This window comes from Plutella xylostella, chromosome 17 (assembly GCF_932276165.1).
Source record: "Plutella xylostella chromosome 17, ilPluXylo3.1, whole genome shotgun sequence".
NCBI classification, from domain to species: Eukaryota; Metazoa; Arthropoda; class Insecta; order Lepidoptera; family Plutellidae; genus Plutella; species Plutella xylostella.
Window position 1 is genome coordinate 7,322,609 of NC_063997.1, and position 15,736 is coordinate 7,338,344.

At 39.8% G+C, this 15,736-nt stretch overlaps 1 protein-coding gene across 1 annotated transcript in view; it reads right to left on the reverse strand.

Moving 5' to 3' along the window:
- Window positions 1–1,607: 1,607 nt before the first annotated feature.
- Window positions 1,608–15,736, reverse strand: part of LOC105380456 (unconventional myosin-XV) — a 90,112-nt gene continuing 75,983 nt past the window's right edge. The window contains exons 24-32 of the mRNA XM_048626990.1: window positions 9,179–9,437; window positions 7,727–7,881; window positions 6,966–7,104; window positions 6,371–6,499; window positions 5,630–5,854; window positions 3,588–3,866; window positions 2,466–2,651; window positions 2,094–2,262; window positions 1,608–1,748 (exon numbers count right to left, since the gene is read on the reverse strand). Coding sequence (XP_048482947.1) covers window positions 1,732–1,748; window positions 2,094–2,262; window positions 2,466–2,651; window positions 3,588–3,866; window positions 5,630–5,854; window positions 6,371–6,499; window positions 6,966–7,104; window positions 7,727–7,881; window positions 9,179–9,437 — 1,558 coding nt within the window. The 3' untranslated portion in view covers window positions 1,608–1,731. The remainder of the gene's footprint in view (window positions 1,749–2,093; window positions 2,263–2,465; window positions 2,652–3,587; window positions 3,867–5,629; window positions 5,855–6,370; window positions 6,500–6,965; window positions 7,105–7,726; window positions 7,882–9,178; window positions 9,438–15,736) is intronic.

Genomic DNA, 15,736 nt, shown 5'->3' on the forward strand with positions numbered 1-15,736 from the left:
TTTGTAGATACCTACCGCATTTTTGAGTAATATTTCTGTTGATATAGAATACTGACATATTTAGAACAGGTGCGGCAGCCTTTGATTCAAATCATGCGTAAACGATAACATAGAGGTATGTTTATAAAATTGCACAACACATGGTAACATACGACACCATTTGGTTTGCGGGTCGCGGCCAGGCCTTGGCGACGGCGCTGCGTCTCACCTCATCATCGCCATTCTTCGTCAAGTCCAAAACAGACAAAGGACATTCTGCACCGTGGGAAATGGACGCAACCTTCAAGCTGCTTCCTTTGGCGTTAGGGTTGACGACTAAAATTAAAAGCTTGTTTATTATTTAAGTTTTTGCTGGTTACTTCCTTTAATTATGAATGCCATTTAAAAATGAAATAAAAATATACTTATTGTAGTGTGTGACTCACTATGGATCAAGGTAGGTATATAATAGCTACCTCCTAAAATATTTATATCTAGGTACCTAATTATTTACTTTACTTCATTTATTTACAAGGTTTAAATGAAAAATAAGGTTTAAAACATAACTTTTATTGGTAAATTTTATAGTACATTCTTGATTAATTCTTTAAATATATTACATAATAAGGTATAGCATAATATAGCTCTTTAATTAAAATTAAGTACAATAAAATGACTTAGACCTTTCGGTCTTTGGGATACATGATTTTAAGTTACACTATAGTGATAAAAGTATACAAGTCTCAACATTAATTTACGAAATAAAATATACGATTAGTTTCTTTTAAATGGAAGGAAGACCGTTTTATTCAAATGTCTTCAAATATGTAGATTCTATTATCAAAGTCGCCGATGGAAATAGCAATATTATATACAACATAATACGAATTCCATTCAGCAAAATAGTTACTCGAGTTATCTACATTTTGAAGAACACATTGTACCAAAATATGTATTGCTATTTGCTATCAATGTTAACTATTCTGAACACCACACGACACCCTGCAGGGTTAGAGCAAAATAATGATTTATTTTAATATGATATAACTTATACGCAAGAACATTCTTACTTATTGTACTAACATAAATCTTTTTATAATTTCATTACATCTCAATCTTACTAATACTATATTTTTGAAAACGCAATAAAACTTATAAATATTTAAAAATTAAATTTATATTTTGGTGGATATCGAATACGTGGAATGTGAATTGTAATATAATTTATAAAAGTCTCCAAAGAGGGATTCTTATTATGCTTTCAATTAAATTTAACATTATTATGGGAATCTTCTAAAAGTTTGGACTGAATCGGAATGCTGTATTTAACTTTTAACGAAACTTTAAAATTTGCAGACTTAAAAACATCGAAATCACTAAGTATATCAATAAAATTATAGGTAGGTACTAAATTCTAATTGACTAAAATGAAAATAGAAATGTATAAAATATGTATTCTTAGATACCATGCACTTAAACGCCAAGAATTGATTTTGTGCCCTAAGTCCTATTCTCATTTCAATCGTATAATCTTAAACCTACATTATAATGCCTTAATCAGATCTAAGTTGGATGGAATATGTTTCGTCTTGAGGTACATTAATATACATGTGCATTGGAATTCTTACAATGAACGGATATTATCACAATAACGATTAGATTATATTGATTCGAGTCTGTGACAAGTGTAGAGATTCATCCAATAATTTTTCATTGACACTATTATTAAGTTCTTATCAGCAACTGCTTAATTCAGTCCGGAATGAATCCTGAAAAAGAAACACTGTTAAAATTTCATGTTTGCTAAGCGTTATTACATATAATTATAGGAAGAGATGATGGTGAATCGAATGATAGTTACATGCTTAAGTGCGAGTTTTTACTCCATTCGAGTAAGCATAAAAGTTTGAGTTTACTCGCCAAAACCTCCACCTGGTCCCCTGACTGGAGGTTCAACATGAGCGCTGTACACACCTGTGTCAGTGCGGCGTGCGTCCCGGCGCGTGTCCCGCTGCAGCGCCACGTACTGCCGCACGAGGCGCGCCACCTCGTGCGCCTGCTCCGCCTGCAGCCGCGTCACGCGCTGTGAGGTGCAACATGAGCGCTGTACACACCTGTGTCAGTGCGGCGTGCGTCCCGGCGCGTGTCCCGCTGCAGCGCCACGTACTGCCGCACGAGGCGCGCCACCTCGTGCGCCTGCTCCGCCTGCAGCCGCGTCACGCGCTGCTGCAGCAGCGAGCCGCACTTCACGTCCAGGAATAGAGTGCCGTCTTCTGAGCGGACCTGCGGAGGGAAAGTTTTGGTTAGTACTTGGGAAAGTATTGCTCTACATTAGGTAGTTTCTGCCTTACATTCGGTAGTTTCTGCTCTACGTTATTTAGTTACTGCTCAACATAAGGCAGTTTCTGCTCTACATTATGTTTCAGCTCTACATAAGGTAGTTTCTGCTCCTTATTATTTATATTCTGTTCTACAGTCATTATTACCTTCCTAGTAGAGATGAGGTCGGCATATGGCCAATGCGTGTCGGTCTCATGCGTAGCCGGCTCTAGCAGATGCACTCCTCTACGATTAAGAGCCAGCACGTGCTCGCGCCACTCGGACGCCGCGCCGCCCGACACGCGCCGCACCGCGAAGAATGACGAGCCGAATAGAGGCCAGCGGGATAGCACCTGCGGGGGAAAGCGGGTTAGTTTATGTTAAGAGTAGGGAAGACTTAAGTCGCTATACAGGGTTTTGCATAAAGGGTGAGCCGAAGGGGTGTGACTTAGGGGGTCATTTTAAACAACTTTTGTTATAAAATTTTCTAAATTCGTGACAATATTTTTTTAAATTTTGCAACATCCTGTAGATTAGAAATGTTTCATACGTCTGAATTTATAGAATAAGTTTCTAATAGGTTATATTCAGGAAGGGGACACGATGAGTATTATTCAAAACTACATAATTATGTAGGTATCTCTCAAAGGTTAACGTATTTTTCAGAATGTTCTATTCATTCAGGCTCAGTTTCACATTTGAGTAAATCTACCTAAGCATGAACTTAGGACCGACTCAACGATGATTCAGCCAATCACAGAGCTGCATTCCATACTCAAACTCTACTTATCTTGACGTTCTCAACTGTGAAACTGACAGTCAGTATCATAAATAAGGATGTTGGAATACCAACATCATTGTATCGATCGAAGTACATAATGCTTTTCGCACAGTAAAAATTCTAATTTAGTACTTAAGAATGCCACAATAGGAAAGAATGTCGGCAATTACTTAGACATGCTGAAGAATTTACCATTCTTAATAATTAACATGACAAGAATTCATAACTGTTAACTAACAGAACAAAACATGCGTCGTTTTATGAGAATGTGTTCCCAAGCAATAAATCTTTTGAGTCAAGTCAGTCAGTTCCCGATGCAGGCAGACCTGATCTAAAACCTTTGAACTACATTCAAAAGGTACTCTTAATATTTATTTATTTATTCAGAGGAAAACTTACAGCTAAACATTATACATAAGAAATTACAGCCTGCAGTAAAAATTCAATCGTCCACGTCCATACGATACATAATTCATTTATTCCAGTACTACTCTGGTAATCAACCAACCTGCAAAACCCTCGACTTGGCAGCGGCGGGGGTCAGCGACCTGGCCGGGGCCCACTCCTGCGCGACCCACGCCGCCCACTTGTTGGGCCTGGGCTCCCTCAGCCCGAGCAGCGGCTTGGGCAGCAGGAACTTGAGGTCGCGCGGGTGCGGCGGCTCGGCCAACCCGGCGGCGCGGTGGAGGAGCGCGGCGACGGAGGCCGCGTCCCGGAGTACACCGGCCGGGGGCGCGCCGCCGCCTGGCAGGACTAGGAGTAGGCCTTCTAGGTAGTCGGGGGCCACCTGTGGGAGAATTTTGGTTGGAATTAGGTCTTAAATATAGAAATAAAAGGTCTTAATATCCTCTATTGTGATGAATTATTTAAGTTTAAGTAAATATTATGAGGTTTATGTGAGGATGAATGTCAGATCTTGACGATAGTCATGTAGATCAGTGTTTTTCAACCTGTGGGTCGCGACCCCCTGGGGGGTCGCGAAGCTTCTGTAGGGGGGTCGCCAAGGGCGAAAAAACTGGGTACTTTAGTAAAAAACAATAAAGACAATTAAAAACTATAAATTTAATAAGAAAGACTCTTTAAAAATACTTTTACTAAAAAATTTCTTATATGCGAAGGTTGAGCTTGTTTTTTATTAATTAAATTATCCCATCGTGCAAAACAGATGTTTTATTAGTAAAATAGCAATTTTGGAAGCGTTGCAGGGATTTCAAATCGACTGGCGCTATATTGAGGTGTTGAGGAGTCTGTACGATGCCGCTGGACATGGCATATGTATAAATGGCGAGTACATGTCACACCTCCGCTTCGCGGACGACATCGTTATTATGGCAGAATCTCTGCAGGAACTCAGCTGGATGATGGAAGTGGCCTAAATGCTGCTTTCCAACGTGTAGGCTTGGGGTATAAACTTGGACAAGACGAAAGTCACGCTCATCAATGCTCACATCGAACCGGAGCCGGTGATCGTTGGTGAGGCAACAATCAAAGTTGTGCAAGAATATGTCTAACTCGGGCAGACTATTTGGCTAGGCAGAAGCAACTTCGACAAGGAGGCTGCAAGGCGCATCCAACTGGGTTGGGCTGCATTCGGGAAACTTCGTCAGCACATATTCTCCTTGGCCATCCCTCAGAGCCTGAAGACTAAATATTTCAACCAGTGCGTCCTGCCAGTAATGACGTATGGTGCAGAGACGTGGACACTGACGGTAGGACTGGTCCACCGATTTAAAGTCGCTCAGCGTGCTAGAGAGAGAGCTATGCTTGGGGTTTCTCTGATAAATCGTATCAGAAATGAGGTTTTCCGTCAGTCAGAGGATTAAGATTACTGACATAGCTGTCAAAATATGCAAGCTGAAGTGCTAGTGTGCTGGTCATATCTGCCGAAGAACCGATAACCGTTGGGGTAAACGAGTTCTTGAGTAGAGACCACGAATAGGCAAACGTAGCGAGGGAAGCCTTCCTGCCTGGTTCAAAGACGACGACAACAAGTATTATTTTTTTTGTAAAGCCAGGTATTTTGTCTTTTTTTTATTTTCATTTCACCCTTGAAAATTTTATTCAAGATATTGAAATGCTCAAAAAAGTCAGAAAGAAAAAGTTTATTTCGATTAAGAAATTCCGGGTCGCAATGGCATTAGTCGTTTGTACCTATGTACGTACATGGCCACACGTATCCGATGTGTGTAATTGTAAAATAATGTGTTTTTAAATCCGATAACCTACTACTTCGAATCCTAATCATGAAGACCATAAATACGTCGTATGGAATGAATATCGGAAAAACCGTAACATACACATAGTTACATATAGGTACATGATAAAAACGGAAAGGGTCAAGGGGGTCGCGAAATATTTTTTTATACCAGGGGGGTCGCATCATGAAAAAGGTTGAAAAACACTGATGTAGATTTATTAGTAGGCGGAAACAACTCTGTGACTCGATGCAATCTAAACAATCCAATCGGCTTGTCCGCTCAACGCAGTGAGGGCCCTGATAGGCCTACCTAAGACAAGCAATATGAGAACTGCCTTGGACACTCTACTAACCTGATTAAACAGCACTTCAGTGTACAGCGGCGGCGCGTCGGTCCTCAGCGGATGGTGCCACACGGAGCGGCAGAAGATGAGGTAGAAGGGGTGGTGCGCGCGCTGCAGCTCCGTGGTCACGTCCAGCACGTACTCGTCGCTGGCTAGCGGCATGGTCAGCGCGTCGCCGGCTACTATGCAGTAGAGGGAGAATTCGGCTCGTTCGGCCTCGCTGGTGACGCCGATCTGTGGGGTGGGAGTGGGGTTAGATAGGGAACGAATTGGGAAAGATACAGAAGCATCTTGAAAACAAGGCGTGTATGCTAAATGTGAAACGTTTCATACTGTCAGATGATCATGTAGGGTTGTCTGCGCTTGAGGGTTATGGAGATGATGGTACAGAGAGTGCTCTTTTAAAGATACTGTGCACAAAACACACTTTGTCATTACAATTAATTTCAGAATCTTAATTAGATAGGTAACCATGGTCCAAATACCTCCGACAAGACTTAAACTTCTTATAGGACAGGGTACTTGAAATTTTTTATAAGGTAAAAACAATATAAGGTCACTTGCCTATATATATTGCCCTAATGACGCGCACTACTACTGACCACTACTCCTGCTAATGGCCGCAGCGACCAAGTAAACTATAAAAATATGCATTTCGCGCCCGTAGCGCAACAGCCAACTATTAATTCGTGGTCTTTTAGCGCGCGATATTCCTTGAATGTTCAATTATTATAAAGTGTGTGTAATTACCAGCTGGCACAGCTCGCTGACGATGTCCTGCACGACGGTGGCGCAGCGCGTGTTGACGACGCGCTCGGCGCCGCCCGGCAGCCGGTACAGCTGGCGCCGCGCCGAGCGGCCCGCCGATACTGCTGTCACCTGGAATGAGGGGCATTGGTTAGTAGGGGCTGGTAGAGGTGTGAAGTGAAATAAAAAAAAAATATAAAATCTAGCTTCTTCTTGAGAAGCATGTATGTATTTTTGTAAATTTTCTTCTATGTATAAGTGAATAATCGATCCAATATGATTCACAATGAGCTGAAATGAATCTTTTTATAGCAACTTGTTGAGCTGTTTCTGTTATCCAGTTTTATAATCACATTTGTTCTGTCGATGGCATAAGTAACCTAATCTTCGACTGAATTGAACTGAAAAATCATTGAATGAGTACGCGACGTCAGCGATCCGTCCGGAGTAGTACCTAATACATTCGCGTCGAGCCTGGTGCGATGCTGTTATTCAATATATTACAACTCGGAGCGGCACGCTAGCGTCGCGTCGACGTCACCGTCCTGCCCTGCCTGCTTGCCCTTATAAACCTAGTAGATCACAGTGCAGTAGTTACCTCCTCCACACTAGGCACGTTTTTGCGTCCCCCACAGCGCAACGTCTTGCGCAGGTTGGCGAGGCACAGCGCGGCCGTGCCCTGGCAGCCGCGCCGCCGGTCCGCCGCCGCCGCTGATAGGTATTCCACCAGGAACGGACTGGAAATAGACAAAGAGGATGATGATAATAGAATAAGAATAAGAAATTTATTGGGTGACAGACTTCAGTAAGTAAAAATAATGATTAGATTTGAGTTATAATAGGGTTCATAGAATAGCTAATCGACGCGATGCGAGCTTACAACACGCGCGACGTCACGCTGGCGCTCTCTCCTATGGAACAGCAGTGGAAGGAAGACGTTTGTGAACGGAAGAATCTGTGCTCGCTCTCAGAGCTGTGCAATGGATTGAACTTCACAAAACCTTTGTCTCGTCATGAATTGCGCTTTTTGCAACCCGTGCTAGTTACTTAATCTATTTCTATGTCAACCTTTATTGACATTTAGTAGCAGTATTACTATTTATTTATTAGGTTTTTCAACAGACACACACTTTAGGCCCGGGTCTCCTATTACGCGCCGTAGATCGCGTCCAGCGACACGCCGTAGGCCGCGTCGTTAGCATCGTGACGCGGCCCACGGAGCGACGCTGGACGCGACCTACAGCGAAAATAGGAGACCCAGGCCTTACATTTATAAAAGAAAACATTACAATACATGCCACAGTGGGCATCCAATTACAGAAAAACACAGCATTTACAACACTATAAAGTAGTACTGACCGCAGCGTGTCGGAGCAGGTGAAGTACGCGGCCAGGATGGACATGAGGCGCCAGGCGCGCTGGCACGAGTCCGCCGCCGGGGAGCGGTTGGACGTCGTCTGCTTCATGAGCTGGCAGTACACCTCGTCGCGCAGCTCCGGCACCGAGTGGCAGTGCTGAGGGGAAAAGGAGTAAAAGTTAGGTATTTTTGAAATTCTTTGAAGACTGGTAGACTACTGAGCCAGTAATCATGTAAAATCGCTTTAAGCGATAAGACCGCCAATTTTGTACATATTTGTTAGTATTTAAGTTATGTAAGTTTCTTTTATGTGTGTGTGTACAAATAAAGAATATTCTATCTATCTATCTAACTAAAATTGGCAGATAGGGGAACCCGGGGTAAGATGGGGTCACGGGGTAAGACGGGTCCCCCCACTTATATGCAAAACTATACATCTTAGGAATCTGAGTAATGAGCCAATAGAAAGGCTTAAATGATTGACCTTAAGTGCGCCAGTGACAGCAGGTGTGAGCGCATGCGTTTTTTGTATAAGCTCAATTGTTTGTATTTTCGTAGTGTCCATGTTATTTTTGACCGGTGGAAACAACGTCACAACACAGTAAGTAAAACAGTGGCATTTTTGGTAATTGTGTGTTTTTATTTAATGTTTGGTACGCTTTGTTTAAATATGTGCAAAATCACTTTAACATTGAAATTATTTTTTTTATGAATTATTTTTTTAAAGAATATAACGTGGGGCAAGACGGGGTATTTTTGGAGGGGCAAGATAGGGTACGGATCTAGCTTGGTTAAGTTTTTTTTTTCTCCAACCCGATATTTGACATTGTAGAAGGGCTCTAAAAGGGCTACAGGGAAGTTAGCTAAAAGACCAAGCAGATACTGCCTACGAAGAAGAATAACAACGAAGATGACTGTGTCTACCTCTACTGTGAGGATATCTACTGTCCTACTTTAAATGTAAGGAAAACTGGGTCGGAATTCAAACTTGCAGGCGTTGAGCTCACACTACAGGTGCTGGTGTTGATGATAAAAACACAGAAGAAGTGTTGTTTGTCTGTTTTGTGCCCCATATAGTATACTTACCCCATCTTACCCCGTACATGGGGCAAGATGGTTTATTTCCCATTTTTTACATTTCTTAAAATAAGTCAATTGCAATGATTACTTTTTTGTCAAATGCTGTGCCAAAGTGTTCGTCATTAAGTTCCTAATGAGCCATAAATAATTGATAACGTTGTGGTTATAAATACCCTGTTGTTTTTTTATTTTCCCTTAGCGACCCCGTCTTACCCCGGGTTCCCCTATAGACCAACACTTGGCTGCATAAAGCTTACCTAAGTGCTCTTCTTTTGAGTGGAATGCCTCAATGGTAGCCGAGAATTACTACAAGGTTTAAGAAGGATGTAGAGAACGAAACATGAAGTATACTATTATCAGAAAAAAACACTCACCATCAGAACAGTATAAACGCATTTAACTTCAGTCAAGTCCTGGTGCGCAGCGCGCTCAGCCGGCGGCAGATCTCCACAGTACGCCCGGATGCAGGTGAAGCACTCGAGGGCGGGCGGCGCCAGGGCGGGCGGGAGACGCAGCAGCGGCGCCCGCAGCGGGGCAGACTGCCATTTCACCACGTCCGTCTGCGCCTTCCACGTCCATTCGTTGCGCTTCGCTTTGCTCTTGAGAGACGAGTCGGCTTTCAGGATCTCCAATCTGGTGGAGGAGACGGGGCACATTGTTAGTTGTTGAGGTGTGAGAGTGGACTGTGAGCGTGATTGGATTGCTGCATTGTGAAAAGAAAAACTGTCTATTATGAAAACAATACGTGAAGGTACATATATTGTTTTATGTGTACTGAATGACATACCAAACTTAGTAAACATTAAGCATGCATAAGTAAACAGCTTTGTGAGATGATAAAGTCTCATCTTACGGTATGTAAAATATTGACACCCAATTAGTTTTGAAACTACCAAAGTAATAGTCATAAGTGTAATTTCATATTTCCTTGTTGTAGCAACTACTTATTGGATAATTCAACAACATTATAATGATTGCGGTGGCGGTAGGTACATGTAGTGTTTATTGAATAACTGCTTTCGAATTCAATAACTCTGCCGATTCATCCGTCTGCTTGATCAAGCAGAAATTCAAGACATTGAGTAAATGTTTTGAGTAATCTTTATTACATTAGGTAATAACAACAATTAAAGTCTGGAAGTAGATACTTACCTACCTATAACAGTAACTTTTTGTAATAGGTATTTAGGTAGGTAACTACTAACACATTAGCTATTATCTCCGATGAAATCTAGTTACGTCTTTCATGTTGGTAAAAATAAGTGTATAAAATATCTTTATTGGTTTTAATTAGGTAATTTATAAGAGCAAAACTTGAAGCATTTATAGGCTACTAATAAATTTTAATATTTGTAGTGAGAACTAGATTGCAATATCGGTGTCACATCATACCACAGATATAGGTACCTGTGCTTCACACCATCCGAGTTGGGTATACTTAATACAATGTAGTTACATAATATTTAATTCAGTAGTAGTTGGAAACTAGAACATTTCAGTCAATTTTAGAATTCTTGCGTATCGTACTGTACAATTTTAGAATTTTATTTTTGATAAGGCAGGCTACAATGAGTCTATGATTAATCTAGATTGAAGTTAGTGAGATTATATATTATGTGTGTTGCATAATACATACTTATTCAATCAATCAATCAATTCAATCAATTCATTTTATTGCAGATATAAAATCCATAAAAAAGAGTTAGTAACAATGTTAACTTACGCTAATGTTAGTACCTTATGCTAAACACAATAATGATAAATAATAAATAAAAAACCGGCCAAGTGCGAGTCGGGCTCGCGCACAAAGGGTTCCGTAGTAAGCACAATAACTTAACCAAAATTACAGTTAAATCAACCTATCTCAAAAACTATAAGAGATACTTTGATCAAACCAAAAATCGTTGAAAGAGTTAATTAGCATGCATCACCTCTATTTTTTTTAGAATTTTATACCCCGTAGTTATAAAAATAGAGGGGGGGGGACATACTTTTTACGACTTTGAGAGCTGATATCTCAAAAACCGTTCACTTTAAGAAAAATGTTTTTTAGAAAACTTTATATCATTTTAAAAGACCTTTCCATTGATACCCCACACGGGTATGTACATCGAAAAAAAAAATTTCATCCCTCAGTTACATGTATGGGGGGCCCCACCCCCAATTCTTTTTTTTACTATTTAGTGTCATATTTTTGTAGCGGTTCATACAACACATATTCCCATCAAATTTCATCACTGTAGTACTTATAGTTTCCGAGTAAATCGGCTGTGACAGACGGACAGACGGACAGACGGACATGACGAAACTATAAGGGTTCCGTTTTTGCCATTTTGGCTACGGAACCCTAAAAAGTGTAAGTACACAGGTGTAAGCCTACTCACCGATCCTCCGTCCACCACGGCCGGACATGCAGACTGCACCAGTGGCGCAGGATCGGGGAGTCCCACCTGTCCACCAACGTACCTAGCAAGCTGTTGGAGCTGGCGCGCACTCGCCCGAGCAGAGACGCACGCCTTTTCCGTAACACGGCATGGAAGCCATCGGTGTGCGCCTCAGCAAACGTATTGGTCATATTTAACTCTTAAGTCTTTACAAACACCAATTACGTTTAGCAAGACCCCTGGTATACGTAACTAATAACTATTAAAACCTGTATTTTTGATTATGCTGCTAAAAATAAATTTCGGGGTTTACAACGTTATGTAGATTAGATACACATTCATATTTGGATCAGAATTTTATTAATGAATACTAGGCATCTAATTACGAATTATTAATACCATGTAAAGTACTAGAAAAACTTATAAAAAGTAAGTTATATTATAGTGGAAGTGATTGCTAATTACTAGTATAATTACAATTCGATTGTTAATTAAACTTTACCAAAATCACAGCGCTCCGTATAATAAACAATAATTAGAAAAGGCCCTAAAATTTTATAATTATGCAAATTAATTACGCAAGAAGGCTCGTGAATTTGTAGCCCAAACATAAATTACCGCCTATTTGAAAAATCTCTTACTTAAATGTGTGTTTCTTCAATATAGTGTGTCGCATGAATTATTCATGAAGCCATAACATAACGAAGTAATATTGCTAATTTTATACAAGATTTATTTAGTATGATATCCGTTGCCGCAGGTTGCATAAAACTTCCGGAAATAGCTAATTTGGTTCTTAGATACCAGCCGGCCCTTTATACGTGTCTTTAAAAAACTATTACTTTTTTCGATTGAATGTTGTTTTTTTTTAAGATTTTTCCAAAGCCAGCCCTATGGTCCCTTGAGTATAAGTATAGAACGTCGTATAGAAACACTAAAATAAGGCTGAAATTTTCTCTGAATGTCGTCGTTAAAAATACGTAAATAAGTTCTTGCATGTGTTGCCATAATTGGTAGAACACATTGCATACACACAATAGTGCAAAACACTGCCAAACACGTAAAGGGGGCGGAAATGTTATACCGGCGCGAAGTTTCATACAATTCCGCGGACAAAACGCATTCAATGTAAATTTAACAAGCGGAGGAGCCGACGCAATGCCTAACTAACCGTTAATACGCGTCCATTGTTACATACAGTTCCTACAAATTAAGTAAGTACTGTCACGATTGGGAGCGTATAGGCCTCCTCTACCTAGGTAGTTTTTTAAAATCTTCGGTAAATAGGGCGTTGGTGTGGGGGCTTGGGGATAATGTTGGACATATTTGAAGATTATGTTTTTAAATCCATATTTATTGACAACAATTATAAACAATCAAGTTTAACCTATGTCTGCCACCGCTCATATACAATGTAGGATACTAATGTATTAAATGTATCTTAATATGGTAGATCAAAACCAAATGCAAAGCTAAAAATGCTCACAGAAACGGATTCCCTTCATCATCAGACGTCAAAGGCACTATATCCGAAGTTTCATCGTCACTACCACTGGACAAGCTATCGCTGGATATATTCGCGGAGCGATCGATCGACCGGTCGGCCGACATCGCGCTACAGACTGACTCGCAATCAACTCTGGCGCCTCGGCGAAAGTGAAAGAGGAAGGATTAGCAAGCTCGTGCGTACTAATTGATTCTGAGTAGGTACACCTGTTTGTTTATGTTCTGAGATGTAATGTCTACGCGTTAGGTCAATAAGTCAAACTGGTCCAACGGTATTTGGGACATTAGGTCGTTATGAAGCGTGGCTATAGCGATAATATTAAATTAGATGGATTGAGTAACGCCAGATTCGTATTTATAGAGTTACTATAGAAAATAAAAATATTTTAGACTTGCCTCATCGTTTGATTTGGATTAGGCAGTACCGTTTTGATTGACGCTGCAAGAATTGCAATTGCAGACTTAATTTCTGAATTCTCATTAGCTTTTTAATTGCTACTGCACTTGTTCGCTCCGTTATGGCATGTCAGATGGAACACATGTATCTAACTGTTTTCTTTAAATGTAGACAGGTAGGTGCTCGTAACTACTATGAAAACATGTTTTATGCGTTAACGCATACAATTATATGCGCGGTAAGTGTTGGTTAATGTGCCTTCCATTTCTTCAGGAACCTGATGCATAATTCGAGTCATTCACCCTCTAATTTGTCAATCGACATCAACAGAAATGCTCACTTAGCAGTAAGGGAGCATTAAATATTAGAGTCTTACTAACTACTTCGTATCCAAAGTACAAACACACAAACCACAAAACTTCCTGCCATCGAAATATAATTTTAACGCTTTTTGGGAAATGTGAAGTACACACCTACATATACATAATAGTGGTCACATTATTAACTTAAAAAAGAAAGTAAGAGAAACAGCTTTCAAACAATTTAATAGTTAGTTCCTGTGATATCTCGACTCGACGCAGCCAAACAATTGCCGGTGACACAATTTACACCCGTGATCACACACTTTCCAATTTACCGAGAAACATACGCACTCACAGTTTTCCTCACAAAACATATTAGGGCTCGATGTTTCAAATAATACAGTTAAAACAATAATGCTCTACAGGAAACACAAAAAAGTTTTCATCACTGATTTAATTTTAACGGACAACCAATTTGCTAAATGCAATGCACTATTCGATCCAAACAATTGCACACTTGAAATAATTACGTTGGAATAGTCACGCACTGAGCACGAATCATTTATTAAAAAAATCATATGTTTAGCTGTCAAGTTAAAAGGAAAAAAAATACTTGCAGATAATATTTTATGCTGCGCAAATCGACACACGGCATGTTGGCAGGTCAGAATAATTCTGAATGGATCAGAACAAAGGTAGGCATTCCCAGCGCCGACCTCAAGACGCTCCGCCCGATGCTACACAATGTACAGTAACACTACAATTACCCGCACATGTAGGGTATTTACAGCACAGTGGCTGCGTCGGATGTCCCGTGCGCCCGCGCACCTGATTTTGTTAATAGATATCCAGCAGTTTCCTATGCGTTATTGTTAAGGGTTTTGTATGGTACGGTCATTAGAATGCACGATTTAGCCTGGGTATTATTGTGCGTTTTGTAGAGATCAGCAGTACATTACCTACATCAACTAGCGTGTTACTAAAGTCAAATGTTAGATAAGCATTATATTAGTAATTATGCCTGCCGATAGAAACATATCCATAATACTTCAAAGTATAGCAATCATTGTATGTACTTATTGCAAATGAAACAAATAAACTTTTTCGAAATCAGAATGTTTCCTTCCGGATGTAGGTGTAAGCGACGCGTTACAATATATACCTAACCTACCAACCAGTCACCCCACACACACACACGCATTGTTTAGTTGTAGTCAAATAAATTACTTAAATACCTAGTTAGCCATTAATATTAAATCCACAAACGTTTGCAAAACACTTGCACAATATCCGTTGATTTTAGATTAAATTGCTGATAAATACGTTAGATTTCATACAATGACAAAAAAGCAACAGCAGTAAGTAGTCTTCCAAGAATTATAACAATTGTTATTGTACTAAAAAGACTATTGGATGTGCCAAGCAGTATTTCATAAAAATATCCTACCTAACTTATACGGGACTACCATAACTTAGTGTTAATATACATACTATTCTTACATTCTGAGTTTGTTACTGTATGTTTAGTGTACTAACACTGTAACTGAGCTAATCTAGTGGATGTGGATAGGGTTGTCAAAACGTTGGCCAACGTTTTTATAGCTCATTGTTTCGGACTCACACCGTTGGGTAAGGAAGGCCTAGTTCTCATTGCGAAAGTGTAGCTTGAAGATGATCTTTAGATTATATAGGACGTTCCGAACCTAACATCTGTTGTGTTAGATAATGTTTACAAGACTGCTTACACAAACCTAACATAATTACCTAAGGCATTTATTGATTTAGTAAAGCTAATGAAACGTATGAAATTTGACCTATACAAAGGTTTAGGTTTACGTAAGCCTTAAAATCAATCGTATAATATTATGCCGTTCATAACACATACGTATACCTACCTAAGTACCTAATGTACACCATATTATACTTACAAAAGTATTACTAATTAAATGCGATTTCAAATTATTGGTGGGACGATCCAACATAGAATTCTAGTATAGAGGTTTAATTTGACCTTCTCTAATCTCTCTATATTTCAACTTATGTGCCTTAATTACACTGAGGTTTAAGCTTTCTACATGAAATCTACCTTTATGTGAAAACAAAGGTTCAAATAAGAAAACAGAGGTAGGTAAAACCTGTATGTTCTATGTAATCTATCTACAATAAAAGTGAGGAAAGTAGGACGGGTAATATTTTAAACGAGCATGAGCATATAGCAATCATCATAAACAGGGTGACCTCTTCTTTCAATAACAAAACAATGAGTCAGTTGCATGCAGTTTAGATGCTGTGAAATGACCTGACACTGAAATTGTTTTACTGTCAAAAACTTTATTGCTAATT